Source organism: Callorhinus ursinus, unplaced genomic scaffold (genome assembly GCF_003265705.2).
Source record: "Callorhinus ursinus isolate GAN/ISIS: 27379988/994484 unplaced genomic scaffold, GSC_fseal_2.0 scaffold4, whole genome shotgun sequence".
NCBI classification, from domain to species: Eukaryota; Metazoa; Chordata; class Mammalia; order Carnivora; family Otariidae; genus Callorhinus; species Callorhinus ursinus.
In genome coordinates this window covers 116,091,993-116,117,492 of record NW_027397066.1, presented here as the reverse complement: position 1 = coordinate 116,117,492, position 25,500 = coordinate 116,091,993, and the positions used below count along the sequence as shown (strand labels likewise).

The following is a 25,500-nucleotide window of genomic DNA, read 5'->3' as shown; positions in this document are numbered from 1 at the left end:
TTCCAGTTTTTGGTGGAGTGTGGGGAAAAGAGGAAATAGGTAGGACAGAGCGGAGAAGTAATTTGAGGAAATTCTGCCCCGAAAGAGGAGAGAAATGGAGTTGTGGCTAGAGATGGAGGCAAGAGAATTTTTGGAGGCTGTTGTGCATGCCTGTTTGCTAGTGGGGGTGACACAAGAGAGGGAAAACCACTGAAGCAGGAGGCCTTGGACATGATAGGCATGAGGAAGCCCACAAAGCCTCTCCCCCAAAGCACTATAAACCTGAACAGAACTGTCAAAACCAACCATTCCAATGCTCTGGATATAGACCAAAGGCATATAGCAAAGAGAAGCTTTTATTCACAGAAGCTAGTGAACTTCAGCTAAGAACTGTGTAATCTGTGTCATTCCTGCACCGGAGCTCATCCTGCCAGCCCCTCGAGCTCTACGGGAGTATTTCAACTAGGGCAGCAAAGATACTGCATTATCAAGCCCAGGCCCTGATGGCTTTACTGGTGTGTCTTATCAAACATTTAAATATGAAATACCACTCCTTCATAAACTGCCATTTATTGTTCCCATGTACGGCTCCTCTGGAAGACAGTTTGGCAGGTTTTTACAAATTAAACACAGACTTACCATATGCCTCAAAACTCATGCCCATAGGTATTTCACCTCAGTCAACGGAAAACCTATGTTCATGCAAAAAATATGTACACAAATGTTAAGAAGCAGTTTTAATAATCACCCCAAATTGGAAGCAACCGAGAAAGGCCCTCACCTTGTGAATGGATAAACAACTATAGTACATCCTTATAATGAAACAGTATCCAGCAAGGGAAAGGAACAAGCTGTTGATTTGCAAGATATACCCAGGCAACATGGATGAATCTGAAATGCATTTTGTAAGTGAAAGAAGCCAGATCCTAAAACTTACATATTAAATGGTTCTGTTCATACGACCCTCTGGAAAAGGCAAAACTATACGGATTGGTAGCTGCCAGAGGATGGGGGTTGCGGGGGAGCAGTGGCTGACTAAGGGAGTTGAGGGTGACGGAACTGCTCTGTACAGTACTAGGGTGGTAGATACACACCCTACACATTTGTCAAAATCCATACAGCTGCCCATCAAAAAGAATGAACTTTAACGTGTACAAACTGAAAACCAGAAGATGGAATGATCTCAAAACGGAGTGCAGATTCTGACAAATGAATCTATTACAAATGTATGGCAATCTCACAAAAGGGGTTCATTAAAAAAGGAGCTGTGACCTGAGTAATTTTGGAAAACAGCGTTTTAATGGAAACTATCCAACTCAAGACTAAAGGAACTGTAATTAGTTAGTAAAGTTTCTCACAGGGGTAGTAGGTGTTAACAATTCCCAAACTGCTTCATAACATACTGGGGTTGAACAAGTGAAAGGACAGTAGATGGTGCAAGCCATATTTCTCACTGACAGAGAATGAAGTTACAGATAATAGGTAAGGAAAAAAGGCTAGAACGAATCATGTGGTACTGAGCTAGAGTCAGAGAGGTCAGGATGAATTCATGTTTCACTTGCTATGCACACAAATATACAGATACAGAGCTAATTACAGATATGTGCATTGTAGGAATGGTTTTCCACTTGCTGTCTGCCATTAGCTAACCATTTAGCTATCTCTGCCATCTACCTACCTGCTTTTCTTCCCATGCCACAAACATACATCTTATATGTCCAGGATTATTGTGAGGATAAAAATAAAGACAGGAGGGGCGCCTGGGTGGCTCAGTTGGTTAAGCGACTGCCTTCGGCTCAGGTCATGATCCTGGAGTCCCAGGATCGAGTCCCACATCGGGCTCCCTGCTCAGCGGGGAGTCTGCTTCTCCCTCTGACCCTCTTCCCTCTCATGCTCTCTATCTCATTCTCTCTCTCAAATAAATAAATAAAATCTTAAAAAAAAAATAAAGACAGGAGTCTAAAACTTTTCAAAAATATTTTATTTATTTATTTGCCAGAGAGAAAGCGAGCACAAGCAGGGGGAGCAGCAGGCAGAGGGAGAAGCAAACTCCCCGCTTCTGATGAGGCACTCGATCCCAGGACCCCGAGATCATGACACTTGACCGACTGAGACACCCAGGTGTCCCTAAAACATTTTTTATAAAACCATTACACCTAGGAATTTTGCTTGGGCTTATTTATTTATTTTTGGCCCAAGGTGGTCCTCATGCCTTGTCTAATCACTCCTCAGCAGATACTGCATTTCTGCAGTGATGAACACTTTTAAGTTAAAAATGTCATTTCACATGTTACCATGTGAACATATAGAATAAATGCACATATTTATATACTTATATGTATAACTTGTAAGATACATATTTTAAGCCAGTCAATGTAAAAATTCATGTGACAAAGCCAACATTCCCAACTCAGTACACACCTGTGGCATCTCTAATGGGTTTCACAAAATTACTTTTTCTACAGTAAGTATGTGCTATACTTCCTATGGTATTCCCTTTCATTTTTTAAAAATGCTGGTCTTGACCCACAGAAATTCAGTTTACAACCCACTAATGAAACTATTCTAGTAGCAGTTTTCTGAGAGTACAGATATGGACCCTTGGGGGTGTCTGAGACCCTCTCAGAGGTATGCATGGCCAAAACTACTTTCATAATAATACTAAGACACCACTTTCCCTTTTTACCGTGTTTGCTATCTGTTTTACCCACAAACGTGTTAAAACTGCTGCTGCCTTAGCATGAATCAGGCACTGGCATCAGACTCAACAAGTAGCCATAGTATTCTTCACCACCACACACTCTCAGTTTTAGAAAAGTCAGTTTTACTTAAAAATGTCCTTAATGAGGAAGTAGTATTTTTGTTAAATCTGGAACCTTAATGACATGTCTTTTTAATATGTGACAATGGAAGATACACATAAAGCACTTTGGCTGCATACCAAAATACAACATCTTATAGAAAAGCACTAGGGTTGCAAAATGAACTAGCCCCTTTTTTGCATGGAACACCATTTTTGCCCAAAGGTAAACCTGACAAACTGTAGTTAATCAGATATGGAAGAATATCAGGTATTTTCACTGAAATGTATTAAGTGAGCCTGTCACTTTAAGGAAAACAAGACTGTTTTTGTGTCAATGATAAAAATTTTCAAGGGAAAACTTTGGAAAACTTTTATCTGCCATCAGGAGCAGGACAGGTTCCCAATAACTTAAAGACTTCTGACAAGATGGGTAGTATTATTAACTAATGCTGTTTTCTGGTATTGTATATTTGAAAGATCTGCATAGCCCAGTTAACCAACATTCTCCAAGTGACCGATACAAAATTATTCATGGGTAAAAAAATCCATTCAAAATACCAGACAAATCAATTGATTTTAAATAAGTCACAGAATACAAAAAGTTCATTGATAGGCACCAGATTCCATGTTGCAAATAACTAACATAGAATCTACCACAAAGTATATTTACAATGATCTAAAAACGCTGTTAAAATAACTTTTTCCAACTACATTATCTGTGAGACTGCATTTTCTTCAAAGACTTTAACCAAAACAATATATCACAACATATTGAATGTAGAAGCAGATATGAGAATCCTAGCAGTCTCCTATTAAGCCAGACTTCAGGAGATTTCAAAAAACGTAAAACAATGCCATTCTTTTAACTAATTTCTTTTTGTTTTGGAAAATATAGCTACTTTTCCATAAAAATGTTATTTATGTTAATATTGATTTTATTATACTACATGTTCTTTCTAACATATCTATCGATATGCATATGAATACATAACCCACATAAACAAAAAGTTCTTTGGGTCCCCCTCAAAATTTTTTAAGAATGGGGTGCCTGGGTGGCTCAGTTGGTTAAGCGACTGCCTTCGGCTCAGGTCATGATCCTGGAGTCCCGGGATCGAGTCCCACATCGGGTTCCCTGCTCAGCAGGGAGTCTGCTTCTCCCTCTGACCCTCTTCCCTCTCGTGCTCTCTATCTCTCATTCTCTCTCTCTCAAATAAATAAAATCTTTAAAAAAAATTTTTTTTAAGAATGTAAAAGGATCCAGAGAGTAAAAAGTGAGAATTTCTATTCCAGATCAACGATCTTTTAAGTGTGGACATCCTGTTCTGGGGGACATGAAATAAGGCAATCCCCTGGGAAGAAAATGAGAACTTTTTTATCTTAAAAAAAAGAAAAGAAAAGACAAACAACAGATTGAAAGCAGACAAGTATATAATTCATATGAACACAGAGCACATACGTAAATTTGTTTTAAACTGGCAGAGCATACAACCACAGAAGCTGGGAGGTCACTGCTGTAAAGCTACCTCCATGCTTCTCCAGAGACTACAACTATCCCCGAATCAGGGATACTCTTCCCTTACCTCTGTCTTTTATTTCTGATATCCAACCTAGATTTTTCTATACTTCAAAAATATTCTTTTCATAAAGTCATGAAACCAGAGGAATCAGAAAGGATTTGGGGAAGTCCCAATACATTTTCTTCCCATGCGTTCGGTTTTTCTTTTCTGCTTCTACTCCCAAGAACACACAAGCTTACTTAGTTATTTCTCAAGGCTGTATTTTCTAAAACTTTCTGGTATCATATAGACATCATGTCAAAACAAGTGCAAAATCCCAAGCTAGGGAATTAAGTAAAAGTGAACACTAAAGACTGCACATATTATTTTTGTACTTGAAACAGTGCCAACCAAGGCTGAGACCCACGTAAGGACTGCAGTGTAGTAAGGCTATGTAAATTTGAAAACAAAAGAAAGCAAAGATTATGGGGCACCTTTCTTCCCTCCCCCACCCATCCTAAAAATGATGCCAGTGACAGCTAAGGATTACTGAAGACTTAACATGCACCATTTACAAATTCTGCCTGTTTTGACTGCATTTTCAATTAAATCTCATTACAAATCCTAGAAGCCAGCTACTCTATGAGGAAGTAACTTAGTAACCATTCTCATTGTTTCTCACCCATTTTTGAAAAAAAATAACCTAAAGTCCTTATGAGGTTGTCCAAAACGAAAAAACATGTTAGCGGGGCCTATGGTGGTTCCATGTGTGCTAAGTGTGTTTGTGACAGGATCAAGTGTGCTTTCCTTATCGAGGAGCAGAAAATCTTTGTGAAAGTGTTGAAGGCCCAAGCACAGAGTCAGAAAGCTAAAAAAATGAAGCTTTTTTGGGTAATAAAAAAAACAGAAGGCTTGAAAAAAAAAAACCAAACATTTTTATCTTTTAGAGTATGAACCAATTTTAAAAAAATCTTTCCACACATAAATACATGTCCGATTCCCAGATTTCAAGCCATCCTACTTAACTAAGGTTTATGCCGTAAAAGGGGTTGCTATATGTAGCCTTGAAAAAAAAATCCAAGGTTCAGAACAGCTCAACATCCAAAGCCAATTTTCTCCAGCGAGACAGCACAAATAATTCATCCCCATGGTAATTAAGATATTGAAAAGTACAAAATCTTGACAAAACCTCTGTTAAACTTTATTCGGCACTCATACTGGCTTCTAGGTCTATTTTACATGTATTTGGATATGGGTATTTTTGATTTGACCCCATATTGTATTTTTTTCCCCCAAAGTTCATTTCTTTCCCCAGCATTTACTAGGAAAAGTATCAGCCATCATCCTCAGTGTGATACACATTATATAATTTATACAGGCAATAGGCAGATCAAAATAGCTTTATTTATGCTTAGCTATGATTTAACAATACCACTCCAATCCCCTGCCTTTTCTTTCTATAAGCATATTTCCATTTCCATTTAGAACTGGATGCCTTCATTCCTTACATTAATACCTCACTGCTATTTTACTTTATAGGAATAAATAACTCTTCCCTCCCTCATAATAGCCTTTAAAGATTTGCCAGAGAATTGAGATTTAGATTCCTTAAATACAGTAGTAATATGTAAACATCCCCTCCTTTAGTCATCTCTTTCCTAGAAAACAGAGCAATAAGTAGGCTAATCACTAAAATATAGAATACATGTTTATATCACCAATTATACATACTTTTGAAGCAATAGGCAGACCACAATATAAGTTCCTAAGAGTGCCAACCATCAGAGGGAAATGACTAGGGTTTAATGAAACACTTTCACACCAATAATCAGAATGCCGGACGAGAATCCTAACAGTTGAGTCCCAAACTGACAGGGCCTACCATTCCAAGCAGTCCTAACAGTACTTAGAAATCATACCAGAAAGACATCTCTCCACATAATGGGTCTCTAGTTACCCAGCAGTTGCATACACTGCAGTTTGCCCAAACAATTTCTCTCACAATTAGTTTGAACTTAGTCTCCTGAAACTGTGGCTTGGCCAAAAAACGCTGATTAGACACCAAAAACTAAACAAAAACCAGGATAATCTGCATACACACCTGGGAAGCTGCTGGAGCTGACCAACCTCGGCCCAAGGAAAACTCAAAGCGCACAAAAACTGTAAACGACAGACGTCACAGGAAGGCATCATGGAAACAGCAATCCTTTGCTGCCATCTACTGGCCATGTGTTGAACCACCTCAGAAAGTTACATCATTGTAGCAAGCAGATTTTCATTAGGCTTCTTAGAGTTCCTGAATAAAGGTAGACACCTTCAAGACAAATGAGTGGTAATACCCACAAGATAAGCAACATAACCAGCTTGGATGCTGGGTATGAGGTATATTTATTTAATATTTATTGAAGAAATCAATAAATAAAGATTTTTAGCTTCCCTGCCTGCACAGCTTTGTGAATCAAGCCCTAGTGGCTCTCTCTTCCTTCCACCTGGCCTGCTTCTCTTACTTAAGTTGTCCTTGACATTTGAACTACAAATGCTGTCCTTTACTTATTAAACTGTAAGTTCCAAGAGGACAGGGACTGTGTCTACCTTGTTTACCATTTCCTCAAATACCTAGACCGGTACCTTTAAAAATGTTGATAAAAGATGCTGAAACTTTACTCTAACACTGTGTGCTGACTATACTGGAATTAAATAAATAAATAAGAAAGAAACGATGCCAAGAGACAGCAAAGTGCCAAGGAACCTGTCAAACACTGACAGGGGAACCGCCCCTTACACTGGAAGAGTAGAGCACTTCATGGTATGCTGAGCACTTTTACTTGTGATACCTGTTACTCTCAAGAACTCCTTGGCTCTTTCACAGATGAAGACACTGAGGTTCAGAAGTTCAAGTGACTTGTCCCGAATCACTATGAAAAGTAACTATCTTTCTAGAATTTTGTGAGACTGCAGTTGGCGCTGCCCTCGCTCTGCGTTAGTATACAGGTCCACCTAGTAAATGCACATAAGCACCTTCAAATTTTGTATATGACCGTGGACATGAAGTACATTAATTCCTGGATCCTGGATTCTAGGTGCCAATTTAGGAAGATACCATTTTCTGGTGAGGATTAAATATTTTAGTCACTGTCCAGTCTTCAAATTTGTTATTGAGCATCACGGATAAATGTGACAGGCATGCACAGAGCACTTAGCTATCAAGTATGTTAGTACGTGAAAGTCCTATGGCCAAAGCCTCAACTTTTCTCAGTAACATCAGGCTACAGTTCAGCGGAAGCAAAAACAGTCTTCAACCCAGGGACTCAAGTTAGGCTGGCTTGTGTCAAATCCCAGCTCCTCCTTTTACTAATAAGATCCTGAACAAGTTATTCACCTTTTTTGTGCCTCAATTTCTACATCTGGGGATCACTCTAATTTACTTCACCAGGTTACTGAGAGGATTGAGTTAAACTAGATATACCTAGTAATCCTAAGTGGTCAGTTAAATGTTAGCTTTTCTATTCTATTTAGCGAAGTTCACTTTGTGTTTAAAGAGAAGGCTGTTTGTTAACATCTGAGAGCCCGGCATATGCCATACTATTTCCAAGTATTTTCATTACTCTTTACAACAATCCATCAAGTAGGTATTGTAGTCATCATTTGATAGAAACAGATACTGAGGTTAAGAGATTAGTACACAGTTTTTCAAGACTGCACAACTACTGAGCGGTCTGGCCTCGGAGAAAAGTTACCTGCACCTTGGACTGCTGCTCATCAGCATCTCCGACAGGACTGACAGGACAACTGCAATGGTGCCTTGCCAGGGCACACACAGGAATAAACAGAGGTCAAATTCCACCTTCTCCATCTGCCAACGTCACTGCCAACACGGCACACATTGGCATGGCACAAAGTGTACAAAGCAGTGTAACAACCTGCATGGCCTTACTAGAGATACCAAGTGAAGGTCATGACTCTCAAACTAACGTGTCTAAAAATACAAACACCTAGACACAGTGTGACAATCCAAACGACCTTTCTTCACTAGGCAGCAGTCACACACTAAACAAGAATGCCAAAATGTTTTCCAGGCTGAGCCATACCTTCAGTCATGTCAGATTCATCTAGAAAATACCACTAAGGAAAAAGAAATCCCTCCACAATCAAAGCTTAGGTTAACTGTTTTAATTGGTGCTCAACTGTTGGTTGACCAACCATTTCTATAAACTGGGTTTTTCTAGCATAATGCTCTGAAGTGAAATGTGAAAAGGTAGAAACTGACAGAATCTGGTGGGACAACTGCTCTCCACTAAGACATTAAGTCTGTGTTACTACATGATGCCCAAGAAAATGGTCCATTTTTACAGTTATGAATGGAAACATGAAAGCTAAAAGGAAAAAAATCTGCTGATAGTACAGACTTTTTACCTTGTGATCAGGAGTCCACCAACTACAGCCCATGAGCTGCATCTAGCTGGCACCCTGTTTTGTGCTGCTGGTAATCTTGCACATTTTTTAATGTTTGAAAAAAATTTCATGACATGGGAAAACTATATGAAATTCAAATTTCAGGATCCATAAGCTTATGTACTGTCTAGGGCTGCTTCCACACCACAACGGCAGAGTTGAGTAGCTGTGACACAGATGTATGTCCCACAAAGCCTAAAATATTTCTTACTTTACAGCAGAAGTTTGCAGACCCCTGTCCTAGATTATGCTGAAATGAAATTTTACAGCCACTTTGTATATATTTCACAAAACCAATGGAAGATTTTCAGTCACTTGAAATAGGGGAAAACAATTTTCACATATAAATTTCCATGGCCTGCCTTGAATAATTAAGGCACACACAGGAAAAGAATCATCTTTCACAATCTGAAGTGAAATTGTTAACAGCTTTAAAATCTCTATTCCTGGGACGCCTGGGTGGCTCAGTCAGTTGGGCGTCTGCCTTCGGCTCTGGTCATGGTCCCAGGGTCCTGGGATCAAGTCCCGCATTGGGCTTCCCGCATTGGGCTTCCCGCATTGGGCTCCCCGCTTGGCAGAGAGCCTGCTTCTCCCTCTGTCTGCCACTCCCCGCTTGTGCTCTCACACTCTCTCACTCTCTCTCTCTGGCAAATAAATAAATAAAATCTTAAAAAAATAAAATCTCTATTCCTACCACTCATTTTTAAAAATGGGAATTGAAACAAATAATTTTAAAAAATGGTAATCGGTATGTTACACTTGATAGGTCACCAGGTATGAAGTAGAACATACATTCACTCTCTCCTTCCTAAGAGCTTTCAGGAATAAAGTATGTGTATTCAAATTTTTAAAAAGAATGAAACAATAATATGGGAAGACAAGAAAGGACGCCATCAATGGGCCAAAAATTTGGAAGAAGTACAGGAGGGTAGAAACTGACAGGTTTGCATTAGCAGAGAAATCAGAGTGGAGGAAAATGTAGTATAAGTTACCAAAGGTCCATTAAATACAGTTCTTCCCAAGGGAGCTCTAAAGAAACTCCAAGCTGAGTCAACAGACAAAGGGCAGGAGAAGCTGAGGGGCAATTGTTAGGGTAATTCATTCAACTATGACTTCTGAAACAGCTGTGCTAGTTACCCTACTACCCCTCTCAGACAGAAGCCAGCAAGGGTGGCTTCTGCCTGTGGGATAGAACCAGAGAATGCTTCAAAGAAAAGTGGGATATATGCCTTGGAAGGGCTACCAAGGGTGACAGATCTAAAGGAAAAGCAGACCGGGGGCGCCTGGCTGGCTCAGTCAGAAGAGCATGAGACTCTTGATCTTGGGGCGGTAAGTTTGAGCCCTATGTTGGTGTAGAGATTACTAAATAAATAAATAAATAAATAAATAAAAACTTGGGGGAGAGAGAGAGAGAGAGAAAAAAAGAAAGAAAAGCAGACCAGATCAAAGTCTAACTCTGACCTCAAGAACATTTAAAAAGTTCTTGATAGAACTTAAAAGTTCTTTAAATAGAGTTCACTCTATTTAAAAAGTAGTGTGAGGAGTTACACAGATTAGCAAACAGAAGGCTTCCTAGCTTTGGCTAGGAAGGCCTCCAGCCTGCTCCCTCCTAGGGGAGCCTACCTGTCCACCCACCGCATAACCCTCCCACTTACAGAACACATAAACTGCTCTCCCCCTTACGAGAGGCCTGTGGGAGAAACAGGCACACATATCTCCATATCTTTAAAGCTACAGGAGAGGGACGCCTGGGTGGCTCAGTTGGTTAAGCATCTGCCTTTGGCTCAGGTCTTGATTCCTAGGTCCTGGGATTAAGCCGGCGACCGCCCCACATCTGGTTCCAGGTCCCTGCTCACGGGGAGACTGCTTCTCCCTCTACCTGCCACTCCTCCTGCTTGTGCTCTCTCTCTTCTGACAAATAAATAAAGCTACAGGAAAGTAATATGGACACAAAAAAAGAATAGGAGTCTATCAAAAAAGGCGTACAGAATTAGAAAATGTCTAGACATTTAAAATGACTGCAAAATAGAAATATTCAGAAAAAGTCACAAAATGGAGAGGAGATAAAGACATTAAAAAAAGAGAGAAGAGACACAGAAGATAGATCCACATGGCCATCTGTCTAACAGGAGTTTAAGAACATGAGAATAAGAGATGACAGAGTTGATAAAATTATTCAGAAGATTTTTATTAATGGGCATGTGTTACTCCTATAATTTTCTAAAAACTTAATTTAAAAAATCATCATGACTTTTTTCCAAATAAAATTCAGAATGATGAACCATCTGAAAGAGAAACTAATTCCCGAATATGTCTCAGCAAAACTATTTGACCTATTAAGATTTGAAACTTCTTTCAGCAGTCTCTCAATAATGGTTGATATCTATGACAGCAAAACATAAAAAGGAAATATAAAACTATTATATTCAAGGTATCTTTAAAATCTGCAAACTAATTTACTTTGTACCCTGACACAAGTGTATCTGTAGACTGGCAATGGACCTGCTCAAGGACTGGAAGCTCAAAGGGCTGGAGGAAAGGAAGACAGTGGGAGCAGGAGGAGCAGACTAAAGGACTCCCTGGACATCCTACTGCAACAATTCTTTACTGTAATTTTGTCTCACTGTAACTTTTACTTTGGTGGACTTCTCATACTACTCCAATTCTGAAGATGGAGTAAAACTGGCTTTAAAATTTTCCTTTCGGGGTGCCTGGGTGGCTCAGTCGGTTAAGCATCTGACTCTTGATTTTGGCTCAGGTCATGATCTCAGGGTCCTGAGGTTGAGCCCTGGGCTCTGAGCTGGGAGTGGAGCCTGCTTGAGATTCTCTTTCCTTCTGCACCCCCCTTCCCAAGCTCTCTCTCAAAAAAAAGTGTACATATACATACATATGTATTATACATATATACACATATACATATATACACAAATATATAAAAATTTTCCTTTCTGCACAATCCCTCATAATCCAATAGCAGAATCTAACTTTTGGAGGCATGGGAATCAATGCATTGGTAAGAAACTTCTAGCAGGCTTCTGTGCATTTAGTAAAACAGATCTCCTCACTGGCTGGCTGTCCACCTGTGTCTGTGGTAAGTGGCTGTCTGGCTGCACTGTGTATCAGAATCACCAGATGCTCAGTCCCCATGTTAAAATTCAGAAGATCTGAGTGGGCCCAGGCATTTGTTGATACTGGATGGAAAAAAAAGTATTTTTTGGGGGGGGCATTCAAATATGACAGTAATAATTTTCTTTATTCCTCTTTCCCCTGAGCACTCCTGCCCACATCCCTGACACAGAACTCATGGTAACCAGTACGTTAAGTGTTGCTTTGACACCACGTGGAGACAGCGGACAACTAAAATTATCCACTTGAGGTCTTACTCCTTCCTGTGGGAAGGCTGGTTTTGCCTATTCTTTTAAGATTTATTTTAGAGAAAGAGAGGAGTGCTTACAAGCTAGCAAGTGGGAGGGAGGGGCAGAGGGAGAGGCAGAGAATCTCAAGCAGAACCCATGCTGAGCGAGGAGTCCAATGTGGGGGGTGTTCAATCATATGTCTCTGAGATCATGACCTGAGCCGAAACCAAGAGACGCTTAACTGAGCTACCCAGGCGCCCTGGTTTTTGCCTATTCTAACAATAAATCCCAAAGGTTTTAACTGCTTTTCATGAAAGTACAAGTGAGTTTAGTATGAAGCCAAATACCCGTGCACATCATCTTTGAATTTCTCAGTATTTATTCAAGTATATAAATCCTGATTAGAATTTAAGCAAATACAGATGCTTCCTCACTTCCTCCTCCTCCAAGAAATCAGAAAATAATTGCCTCACATCTTCATTAGTAGACATCATTGAAACCTACGTGGTATTATATTTACCCACCTACCCACTCCCAAAGTTGTACAACTACACTGATCCACATCCAGTACAATGTCAGTCTCAAGTTTTCCTCACTGAACACCAACTCCTTCCCTTTCATAAAGCCTGCTTTTGTTCAGGTAAATGTTCTTGCTCAGAGGCCTCCTAAACTGCGTTGGGGCCCAAGCTCAAAGACTTTAACACTCTTCCAGAATCCTCTCCCAAACTTCCCAGAAATAAATATCTTTGGAAAGAGGAGTGGAACTTGTAAAATACTCCCCCAAGTTTTTCAGGAAGAATCACCCGGGGCACTTGTTAAATATACAACTTAACCAGGCTTCTCCTGGAAGTAACTGACTGAAGTACATAAGTGAAAGACAAGAAACCTGTATTTTAACAAGCATCCCAGATTCTGGAAGTACCTCTTTTTCTAATGGTGTTCATCACTGCTCCCATACCTGCCACCTTCTCACATGGTCTCTCCCTGCCTGTCATCCACCGTGCTCCCTTCCATGGATGTACCCACCTTTTACCTATTCAAAGCAGTTTTTTCCAATGAATCCAGCCACACTGATTTCTTTCTTCTCAATTCCTGCCACACTTAGTCATGTGATACAATATTTGACTTTTTAAGTGCACTGTCTTCAATAAAACTTGTGGATTGAATGATAATAATTTTTTTTCTAGGTAAAGTCCAGTGTTGAGACATCAAGCAGGATTAAATGATTTACAAATGTTCATATATTTTAAGTGTGTTGAATGTGATTCTGAAGCCATGGTTATTAACTCAAACGCCCCCAATAGCTTACTACTTAAACTCTTAGCACTGAATGCCACAGGAAAATACCTTAGTTCTCCCACAAGGAAAGCAATTTATTCTGTAGAAACTTGATAATTACAAGCTTCTCTCTCATTACATTTCTTCTCTCTCATAAACAGCTTACTCACAGAGTTAAGGGACATACTAAATAAAGCTGCCTCCTGAAATTAGCTGGTATTTGCTTTTAAAATTGTACCAAGAATAAAGCAACATGTTCCAGTGGTGGTGAACAGTAATTCAGCCAACTCTTAATTATATGAGGAGGAGGGATCTGGAAGACAGCACTTAAAAACCCACAGATGAGGGTGCCTGGGTGGCTCAGGTGTTAAGCGTCTGCCTTCGGCTCAGGTCATGATCCCAGGGTCCTGGGATCAAGTCCTACATCGGGCTCCCTGCCCGGGGGGGGGGGGGGGGCCTGCTTCTCCTCTCCCGCTCCCACTGTTTTGAGTTCCTGCTCTCTCTGTCTCTGTCAAATAAATAAATAAAATCTTTAAAAACAAAACAAAAAAAACCCCACAGATGACTCCCGACTGCATTTCATCTAGTACAGTAACTGTGGCAATTGCTGCTTCTTTATGGGGGTGCTGTCCTTGTGTGAGAAAAGATTAACAAAACACTGAGATTGTCTCCAAGTTCCCCTTTAAATTCTAATAACCTAGGATTTGATGACTGCACTCATCTTTCCAGTAACCTTTGATTGCCAAGGGGCGTAAGTCAGGAAGGAAAGATTATCAAATGCAGTCAAGGGTCAGGACTCATTACCTACTCCCAGCCTCTCAACAACAGACTCTCTTGGAGGGAAGAGTAGCTTTCAGCACCTGATGACATCTCTTGCCAGATGTCTAAACTTTGGGACATATAAGAATAATCTGAAATCTGGGGCCCACCAATAACAAGTCTATTAATAGGTCTATAGCAGGATCCATTAATCTGCATTTTTAAAAGCACCTAATGCTGGTTCTGAGGGTCTTTGGAAAACATTTTACAGTTTCTTCTCTCACTCTGTTGCATCCATGCTTCATGCTTTTCCCTTTCTGCTCCTGCCTTTTCCCAAATAAAATGTTTTAATTTCTTTCAATCCTAACCATGTTTCAAGGCTGAGCTCAAATATCAACCATCTCTTGAAGGCTAAAAAGATCACCTTTGCTGAAAGGGACTTCCCAATCTCCAGCACCCTTGGGCCATGTGCAAGCTTTAAGAGAAGAAAAGGTGTTTCATTTCATTAAACAGTTATTTTTTTTTGTGCAAGCTCTTCTCTCTTGTTAGGGAGTAAACTTTGTAAAGGCAGACTAAGGCTCACATTCTTTTTTTTTTTAAGATTTTATTTATTTATTTGACAGAGAGAGATACAGTGAGAGAGGGAACACAAGCAGGGGTAGTGGGAGAGGGAGAAGCAGGCTTCCCACCGAATAGTGAGCCCGATGTGGGGCTCGATCCCAGGACCCTGGGACCATTACCTGAGCCGAAGGCAGACGCTAAATGACTGAGCCACCCAGGCGCCCCTGAAGGCTCACATTCTTTTACCTCCTATAATAAAGCACCTACAGTGTGTGAGGCATTCTGCAAAAACTTCTTCAATGAAGGTCAAGCAATAAGCAAATGAACGTATTCACATGTTTCTTCTAACAAGCAGCTGAAGCTAAAACTGCAGGAAAAAGGAAAATTGCCTAGATTTTGTAGTAACTAAGTTTAATTACCATAAGTCTTTCAATTTCTTTATTTGTAAAACTAGGGTTTTCAGAGACTTTTAAAAAGTTCATTAAACACCTTTCTGTGTCAAAAGCCTAACATTCCAGGGCGCCTGGGTGGCTCAGATGGTTAAGCGTCTGCCTTCGGCTCAGGTCATGATCCCAGGGTTCTGGGATCGAGGGCCGCATCGGGCTCCCTGCTGGGCGGGGAGCCTGCTTCTCCCTCTGCCTCTGCCTCTCTCTCTCTCTCTGACTCTCATGAATAAATAAATAAAAAAGAAAACATTAAAAAAAATAGAATCTCTTAGGTCAATCATTTAAAAAAAAAAAAAAAGCCTAACATTCCAAATGCTCTATCTAACCGGACCTTTTTTCCTCAGCACAGTTATCCGCCATCTGTGTTATACAAGCTATCTATATTCCCAAGATGTACCTACTGACTACCTTGGCCTGAGGGACTCTTGAGATATGAGCTGGTACAGGAGACACCAACTGGTTTTCTTTTTTACTTCTCCCACCTCAAACCTAACAGCGACCTGTTGAAAATTTCCCGCAAGAAAGAACACTAACAGTTATTAGGTGGCACCCATTCTAACGGCTATTTCACAATGTGCCAACTTCCTATAAAGCTGCCACAGGGGGAAGAAAAGAAATCCTGGGAATAGGAACAGTGTAATTTCATGTAATGAATGTGTTCATCGCAGAATAAAAACCAAAAAGCCAAAAAATCTGAATAGGACTGTCAAGTCCACCCTTTCTAAAGAATATGGAGTTTAGGGGCGCCTGGGTGGCTCAGCCGTTAAGCGTCTGCCTTCCGCTCAGGTCAGGATCGAGCCCCGCATCGGGCTCCCTGCTCCGCGGGAAGCCTGCTTCTCCCTCCCCCACTCCCCCTGCTTGTGTTCCCTCTCTCGCTGTGTCTGTCAAATAAGGAAATAAATCAATAAATCTTAAATAAAAAAAAAAGAATATGGAGTTTAGAGTCTAAGTAACCAGGTGAGCCACCCTAATTTTAAAAGTACGTCTTAGCCTAACCACCCACCAATAATAATCTGAGAAGAGTTTAAAGTCTTAGTTCCAACTCACTTTTAGATTATCACTTTCATTAATAAAAGAAAGCCACATTGTTCTTTCTACTGCTCAATTTGTCCTAATTAAATTAATCCAAAACTTTCTTAACAAAATGTAGTTGTTTATAATGTAGGATGGTTAGACGAATGTCTTGAACAGCAATAAGCTAACTTGAGCACAGCCAAAATGCACCTTTAGTGTGATGAATTGCCAGTTTTGAAAGAGAACCTTCATTTTAAAAAGTATCATTGATTTGTAATAATTTGTGGACACGGTAATGTGTCTTCAGGCAGAAACGGAGGTAGCAAAAAAGGGAAAAGTCCAGGGTATGTGATGTATAAAATTGGCTCTTGACAAGCGAAAGGCATCACCTATAAAAGATCTTAACCCAGGTATACAGGACACAGATTGACGAAGTAGTAAGAGCGGAAGGCTCCGAAAAAAATCCAAATAAATGTAAAACAAGTCAATGTGTGTTACTATACGATTAACATGACTTAAAAAATCGTAACATCTAAATCATACAAAAGCTACATGATCAAAAAATATCATTTTAGGTGACTTTTTTTTATACAAAATTTCCATAAAACAGACACAAGTTAACTTGCGGCCTTGGAAGGGGCAGGTTTAGCGTTAAGTCAGGAACGCGAAATGCCGAAGGCACCGCATCCAGGGATCAAACGGGACCCTGAAGAGTGTTCCAGTTCTTACTGGATGTGATGCTAAGCCCCAGATAGGTAGGGGAAGGGGAAAGCGGAAAAAGGAGGAGGAGGAGAAGGAGGAGGAGGAGGAGGAGGAGGAGGAGGAGGAGGAGGAGGAGGAAGAAGAGGAAGAGGAGGAGGAGGAGGAGGAGGAGGAGGAGGACCCGCTTCCCGGCCCGACCCCACACCCCAGCCGCCCGGGACCTCCCATTCATTCCGCGCCGTCTCCAGGTGGCGGCCGCGCGCGCGGGCGGTCGCGTCGTTCTCCGCCCGGCACCGTTTACTCACCTGTTTGGGAACACGACCTCGCGGCGCCCGAGGCCGCTGAGGCCGCCGCCAGGAGCCGGGGGGACGCGGGCCGGGGGGCGGCCGCGGGCGGAGGCGACTGGCGGCGCAGCCCGGGGGTGGTCAGGCGGCGCAGGCCGGACGCGTCTCTCTGCAGCAGGGCGGAGCAGAGCCGCCGCGGGCTCTGATACATGCCGGGTGCCGCCGCCACAAACGCCGAGGCCCCTCACGCGCCGGAGGAACGGAGCCGGGCCGAGGTCGAAGCCGGCGAACCGAACAGACTCGGGGGCCGTCCGAGCGGATGCTCTCAGGGTCCTCGTCGCGCGGCCGAAGCCTAGGGGCAGTCTTGGGCAGACCAGTCCGAGAGGGAGACGCGGGAGCAACAGCAGCTGCGGTAGCAGCGGCGCCGTCTGCCGCGGGTTGGCGAAAGCTGGAGGGTAACCGGCGAGCGCAGCGCGCTGACAAAGCGGGCGCGACCAAGCGAGACCGGGGGGGGATCCGTGGGACCGGACCCTGGCGCGACCAGGCTGGGATTCCCGGACTCGGGGTGATACTACTTCGACAGGAAGGAGATATTAAGTTTTTTGTAGGGTGGAGGCTGTAGGAGGTCTAAGGTAGCAAGTATCTGTTAGAGGGTTTTAAAGAAATGGAGCCTCCCCTTCCGCTGGCTGGAATGGAAGCGCCCACAGGCTGAGAGTCCCGAGCCCGAGACCGTTCAGGGCTGTGGCCCTGGGGACACGTGTGTGTCCAGGTGGAAGACCGCATCCGTGTGTGCGTGTGAGTGTAAGTGTGAATACAGAAAAGGGCATCCGCCCCCATCCCTTCGGGAATATATGTTGCGTTAAATGAAATTAAGCATATAAAGCACCGACTGTGTGCGAGGGCCATGATGGATATGACACTGTCCCTTTCTTCAGTGGTGTTATACTCAGGCAAAGGGGGCAGAAGGTAGCAAGATAAATCAGACCATAAAGATCTACAAGGCAGATTAAACTTAAGTGCCAGAACATCCAAAAAAAAGATAAAATTTGAAATAAAATAAATGTTTAGAGGAAAAAAAAACCCCAGGCTTGAGGATTCTTGAAGGTTTATTGGAATTGGCATTTGAGTTGGGCCATGAGTAGGAGGTCTAGAATTTAACACATGTGGAATTTGGGAGGGGAGTGGTGGTGATTTATACAGGAAGAAAGGAAATAAGAAAACCCTGGGCATGTTTGGAAAAACAACAACTCTTAGTTATGTAGGATGGAAGCTAAGGAGTAAGAAGACAGATACTTAGATAGGTTATAGTGTGGATGGCAGAGACTATACCAGACTTAATTTGGTAGGAAACGTGATTTGTTAAAGTTTTGTGAGCTACACAAAGATGACTAGGGTCGTGTTTTAATTGGAGGTCATGTGCCTCTGGCAAATGAAAAGGCAGGAGAGAGTAGACCAGCTGAGATGAAAGATATTCTAGATCTGTATCTGGTACTGGAAAAGAATGGATGGAAGAAACATCTCCCATCCGGTAGGAAATGACTAACCAGGAATGAAAGTGGAGTGAGGGGGAGGGCGACCCAAGACTGGAATCCTCTTTGGATGACTTATGAGCTAGAAATGTTTTCTTGGTGGGTTTCCCATAATTTTGCTGCTTGCTTCTCTTGTGGAATTGGAAGCTTTTCATTAGCAAGGATATTCAAAATATTTTTCAGACCCTGGTTATATATCCAATACCCAGAGGGTATGGATGAGTCAGCTGGCACAAGCTGATCACAACTCCAGGAGATAATCTCCTTAACAAGTCATTAAGCTCTCTTGGTCTCAGGTTCCTTATTTATAAAACATAGAATCATACTTTAGTCATTACATGAAATAAAGAGTGATAATAAAATTAGCTCCTAAAAAGTGTTTTGCAAAGATAAGAAAATGTCGAATTAGAATTTAGGTGATGGGTATGTGGGTGTTCACCTTTTTTTCCCCTATGTAAGGAAATACTCATAATAAAGTGTTGGGGGATAAGTGCTTTGAAAAATTAAAAGTACTGTTCAAATATAAACTGTCATCATTAAAAGGATTTCAAAGGACAATTCTATCCTGAGAATGGGTCAGTAGTATTATTTTTTATTTATGACGTATTAAACACTGTATACTTTAAGCAATCAGAAAAACATAAAACTTTGGGGTTGGGGGGATGGGTTAGCCTGGTGATGGGTATTAAAGAGGGCACGTACTGAATGGAGCACTGGGTTATACGCGAACAATGAATCATGGAACACTACATCAAAAACTAATGATGTAATGTATGGTGATTAACATAACATAATAAAAAAACTTACTTCAAAAATTCATTCAGTAAACATTTATTGAGTACGTATTATGTGCCAAGCTCTATGTTAGGGCATACAATAATGAACTGAACAGTCTGTTCACAGGCTAGTGGGTAAGACATTGTATAAACACATATAATTATCAGATAATAAATATAGAATCATGATATGAACAAGATACTGTGGAAACACAGAAAATGCCTAATTGTCTGGAGAAGACAGGAGAGGCTTTTGGAACAGGGTGACTTCTAAGCAGGAAGGGATGAGGGGTGATATCCACTGAAAACAGCACGGCAAAGAAAGGAGGGATGCTCCAGGAACAGAAAGTACCACACTTTGATAAGGCTTGAGGGCAGGGTGCCCTTAAGGGAGTGGCAGGAGATGAGGTGGAAGGCTGTGGGCAAGAACCAAAGTGTGAAGGTTTTTCAGAAGAATTTGGACTTTATCCTGAAGGTTCTGAAGAACCTCTGAAAAAATAAGCAGAATGTTTGCACTATTAAGGTTTCATTTTTGAGAGATCATTCTGTCAGCAGTGTGGAAGATGGACTGGAGGCTGGGGAAGAATCAGAACAGGGCAGGTAAGGAAGAGCATATGCTGGTTTGGAATCTCCGGAGGAGGGGCAGGGCAAGAATGCTTATTTATTTATTTATTTAACCACATAGGTGATTCTGATGTACATCTCTCCTCCTCAGCAAATCAATTGGGGGCAGTGATGGTGGAAAAGAGTAGGGTTTAAGAACTATGAAGGAGACAGAACCCACAGGGTTGAGTGGCAGATTAAATCTAAAGGTCGAGGGAGGAGAGGACAGAGTCTAGGTATGACTTGGGTGACTGATGGATAACAGTACCAAATAAGGAAAACAGGTGGAAATGCTGCTCTTAACACTGAGTTAAGGTCAGAACATGTTAATTGTGATGTGCTCATGGAAAACCCAGGGGGAGTCACTTTGTAGACAAATAAAAACTATGGACTTGGCGTTCATAGCAGGGTCAGGGCCAAACACTCTTAAGAGCTCCGGAGTTGAAGCCATGGATAGTGAGGTCACCCACAAAAAGACTTTTGAGTGAGATAAGAAAAGCACTAAGGATGAAATCCCTGTGAAATGGGACGCCTGGTGGGCGCCTGGGTAGCTCAGTTGGTTAAGCGACTGCCTTTGGCTCAGGTCATGATCCCGGGGTCCCAGGATGGAGTCCCACATCAGGCTCCCTGCTCAGCAAGGAGCCTGCTTCTCCCTCTGACCCTCCCCCCCTCATGCACTCTCTCTCTCTCATTCTCGCTCTCTCAAATAAATAAATAAATCTTTAAGGAAAAAAAAAATGGGACGCCTGGGTGGCTCAGTCCGTGAAGCGTCTGCCTTCAGCTCAGGTCATGATCCCAGGGTCCTGGGATCGAGTCTCCATCGGGCTCCTTGCTCATCGGGGAGCTTGCTTCTCCCTCTGCCTGCAGTTCTCCTTGCTTGTGCTCTCTCTCTGACAAATAAATTAAAAAAAGAAAGAAAGAAAGAAAAATCCCTGTGAAACGTGTGCCTTTAAGGATTGGTAGAAGGGAAAGAGACATGAGACCTAGTCAGAGAACAAGGAGAGATTGGTGTCTTAGAAGTAAGGGGACAGAAAGTTTCTAGAAGGGTGTAGCAGTGATGAATGCACCCAAGAGATCAAGGTGGGGACTGAATCCTTTGAATTTGACAGAAGGCTGCTCTTCAGCTCACTGTGAATAGTCGCAGGTAGGCGTGGTTGGTGGAGGAAATCAGATTGCACTGATTAATGGGATTAATGGGACCAGAAGGCAGGAGACCTGTGAAAAACAATGGGATAAAGCACCATAGGAGTTTTCTTTTTCTCTTAAGATTGGAGCAACCTCAAAATAGAAGTTGAGGAGAAGGTGCCCAATAAACATAGGAGACATTGTAGTTTTTCTACTATTGAGACTTTCTGCTTAGTGCTACTGTTTGCCCAGCAGTTCTGTTAGTTTCTCTATTAACATCCCCTATCTGAAGCAAAGCCACATTAAAAGAGCACACTTGCAAGCTGGAAGGCAAGGGAAATCTCTTTTTTTTTTTTTCAACTAATCTGTATGCCCAACATGGGCCTCAAACTCACAACCCCAAGATCAAGAGTCACATGCTCTATCAACTGAGCCAGCCAGGCGTCCTCTCTTTTTCTTGTGAGGCCACCAGTCTTTTTGGATTAGGGCACTACCTTTATGACCTCATTTTGTTACAGGATTTTTTTCCTCTGTCAGTACCCACAGTTCTTGGTCATGCCGCTTCAAAGAATGAAGAGGTAGACCAGACAGTGGTGGATAGCAAAGCAAGGTTTATTGAACGATAGCAAAGTGATAGTACAAAGTTCCCAAGGAGAGAGGGGGTTGCCACCAGAGTTTCTAAGTCTAGTGGTTTTTATGGGCTTGTTGGCCCAGTATTTTAATCTGATTAACCTTCCCTGCACGTGTCATCCGATCAGATTTTTGTCACCTATTTATCATACGGGAAAGGGTAGAGGACTCCTTCCAGGTGTAAAATCCTTTTACAGGTGGTTTCCTCCTAGAGTAGGGGCCCCTTGTCCCTGCCTGCCTGCCTTGCAACTATCCTTCATCAGTTTAACCTTAATTACCTTCCTAAAGGCTTTATCTCCAAATGCAGTCATGTTGGGGGTTAGGGCTTCAGCACATGAATTTTGAGGGACACAATTCAGTACATAGCACTGTCAGAGACTAGAAATATATCAGTTGATGAGTAGCCAAACAAAATGAAACAAAGTAATAAGGACTCTCAAGTTCTATCACTATAAGTTATTCTTTAGTTTTTAATAACTAAATTAGTAAACTGAATTTATTTATTTTTAAGTAGACTCCACACCCAACATGGAGCCCAACGCAGGGCTTGAACTTACAATCCTGAGAGATCAAGACCTGAGCCCAGATCAAGAGTCAGACACTCAACCAACTGAGCCACCCAGGCACCCCAATAAACTGAATTTAATAACTGATATTATTTTGAGCATATTTTAAAATGCAGAAAAATCCCAATTGCTTTGACTAAATTTTTTATAGTTACTATATTCACTCAAAAATCTGTGTTAGACTCCTTTGGAGTTTTTTCATTCATTATGTGCTTTTTCTCAGAAGGTCACACTTTTTGTAAGTTGTCTTTTCAGAGGCGGGAATCATCAGGCACCCTGAGTCAGAAGAATGTGTCTTCTTACATCTACGGTGACTGCAAAGGTGTGATTGCTCTGACCCCCATCACCGCTGGGGTCTTGCTTCCTACAGCGCAGCTGATGTTCACTGAGCCCCCCAGGGGCACCAAGGCAGTCGGGTTCCCGCAAAATGTAGGACTACTTTGAGGAGTAATTGAATTTGGCTCGGTTAACCCCACACTGGCCTTACCAAATTCTCTGAGAACTGCGTTGCCACCTTATGTTCCTTCTTCCTTTCTTCCCTTCCCGCTTTCCCTGTATCCGGCCTCAGACCTTCTTCAGGATGGCAGCTGTCTCAGCCTCCTCCGGGTCCTTCCCGTTTCCTTCACAGAGCTTGCCCTAACAAATCTTTTGCATGTATTAAATGCCAGTTCCCAAATATTATCGACAAGATAAACCTAAGTTTATTGCTCACTGGTGTACAGGAGAATTACCACCTCAAGAGAGCTTTATTGTGTCTCAAAGTGGGAAGGGCGAGGCGTGTTTTTAGGGAGATTTTGAAGTTTGGTTTAAGGCAGGTCTCTCAATGAGGTGAATAGGTACACATTGTGACATGACAGTGACTTAGGATTGGGGGAAACGGCAAGGGAAGGAGGAGGCTGGGAGTCAGAAGAGTGTTGGTAGGAAAAATGTTGATGCTTTCTATTAAAGAGTTGATGATCTTTAAAACAAGTTCTGGAATGAACAATAAAGACATTTGCCTGGGCAAGAGTCTCCTGCCATAGTAAAGTTATGCTAATGCAGAGAGACAGTGGAACAGCAAATCAGGTTACTGTAGACTGTGGGGTGGCCACTTCAGGTTTCACAGTTAATCACTTCTTGGCATCTACTGCTTGGAGAACAGACTTACACAGCTACAAATATAAAAGCAAATTTCAAAAACCTTTCCCTGTTTTCTTTGACTCAGTAATGGACACTCAAACTTTTGTAGTAGTCCATGGCCAGAAATTAGATTTTAATCTCTTATCCTGTGTGGCCTCAGTCAACCATCAGATTTCCTCTTTATTCCTGCATTATAACATCCAAAGGTGTTTCATGGTCTTACTCATGGAAGGCGAGGTCCAATGATGCCGTGTGAAATTATTAGTATTCCCTGCCTATTTATGAACGAAATATTCTTTCTTATGATTAAAATTAAAACATGGTGATTAGTTCGGAATAAAAAGCCTATATCTTATTCTTTAGAAGGTAAGTACATAAAGCAAAGGATTTTATTATTTTTTTTTAGGTCACCAACTTTTATTATAATTCACATATTTCATAGAAACAGGAATGTAGCAAACAGGGTAATAATAAAAAAATGTTTTAAAACTGCAGGTTTGTACACGTTGCTCTATTTACATCTGGAACGGGCTCTCGCCCACATCAGGCACAGCAGCTGCACTTGCCCGATGGCTCCTTGGCAGATGCAGCCCTGGGCACGCTTGGCGCAGCCCATGGGGCAGCAGGAGCAGCAGCTCTACTTGCAGGGGTGCACTTGCCCGCTTCGCATGTGCAGGAGCCCCGGATGGAGCAGGAGCAGTTGGGGTCCATTTTCGACCCAAGGTGAGGAACGAGGTCCAAAGCAGGCGACACAGAGAGACACTGGTGCAGCTGGAGATATGGTCAATTTCTCCTTATTTTTATTTATTTTTATATTTTTTTAAAAGAGTATATATTTATTTGAGAGAGAGAGAGAGAAAGTGAGCGAGAAATGGAGCAGGAGGAGGGACAGAGGCAGAGAGAGAAGCGGACTCCCCGCTGAGCAGGGAGCCCGATGTGGGGCTCCATCCCAGGACCCTGGGATCATGACCCGAGCTGAAGGCAGACGCTTAACCAAATGAGCCACCCAGGCGCCCCCTCCTTATTTTTTTTTGTTTAAGATTTTATTTAACACAGAGAGAGCACAAGCGGGGGCGAGGGGGGGTGGCGGCAGAGGGAGAAGCAGGCTCCCTCCTTAGTGGAAAGCCCCCACTCAGGGCTCCATCCCAGGACCCTGGGATCATGACCTGAGCTAAAGGCAGACGCTTAACCAACTGAGCCACGCCAGGCACCCCCTCTCCTCATTTTTAAAGAACATTCATAGTATTATTGAAGTCTTCAAAGCTTTACGAAAAGGTCAGTGTTTGTAGTTTATCAGTTTGAGATTGTGTTTAGCTGATAAGAAACCTGAAATAACTGGTTTAAAACAAGATAGTGCTTTTTTTCTTATGTAAAATAGCGTAGAAGCAGGCTGTTGGGGGTTGGTGTGGTTGACCAAGAAAGAATTCATTGACAATGTAGTCAAACAGGGATTTATTTGGGCAATTAGAATTGCAATTTGGAGACAGATTCAGGTGGAAACCTGACTTGTGTTCCAAGGAAGACAAAGAAGGGGCAGAGTTACAAAGATGAAAGGCCATGGATGCATTTCTTATTTAGGATCTGTACGCAAAACATGGATTGAAACTAGGTTAACTGGGATTGGTTGGGTTAGTATGCAAGAGAGGGACTGAAACTTGTCCCCAAACTGCGTTAGCTCCTTTAGAAATGAAAAATGTGTTGGGACACCTGGGTGGCTCAGTCGGTTGAGCGTCTGCCTTCGGCTCAGGTCATGATCCCGGGATCCTGGGATCGAGTCCCGCATCGCGCTCCTTGCTCATCAGGGAGCCTGCTTCTCCCTCTGCTTGTGCTCTCTCTCTCTCTCTGACAAATGAATAAATAAAAAATCTTAAAAAAAAAATAGAAATGAAAAATGTGAACGAATGACTCAAGTGTCCTGGTGAGGGAGTTAAGTCCAGGCAGAGGGCCTGCAGCTGGCAAAAAGTTCAGTTTCTCTGATGAGGACATGCATAAATTCCTCCCTTATGGCCTCCTGACCCTATT

General features: G+C 42.1%; 1 protein-coding gene and 1 pseudogene across 1 annotated transcript in view; both read right to left on the bottom strand.

The window, feature by feature from the left end:
- Positions 1-17,582, bottom strand: part of NOCT (nocturnin) — a 29,850-nt gene extending 12,268 nt beyond the window's left edge. The window contains exon 1 of the mRNA XM_025874195.2: positions 17,152-17,582. Coding sequence (XP_025729980.2) covers positions 17,152-17,341 — 190 coding nt within the window. The 5' untranslated portion in view covers positions 17,342-17,582. The remainder of the gene's footprint in view (positions 1-17,151) is intronic.
- A 6,439-nt stretch (positions 17,583-24,021) lies between these two features.
- On the bottom strand, positions 24,022-24,189 carry LOC112825972 (metallothionein-2A pseudogene; annotated as a pseudogene).
- Positions 24,190-25,500: the final 1,311 nt, after the last annotated feature.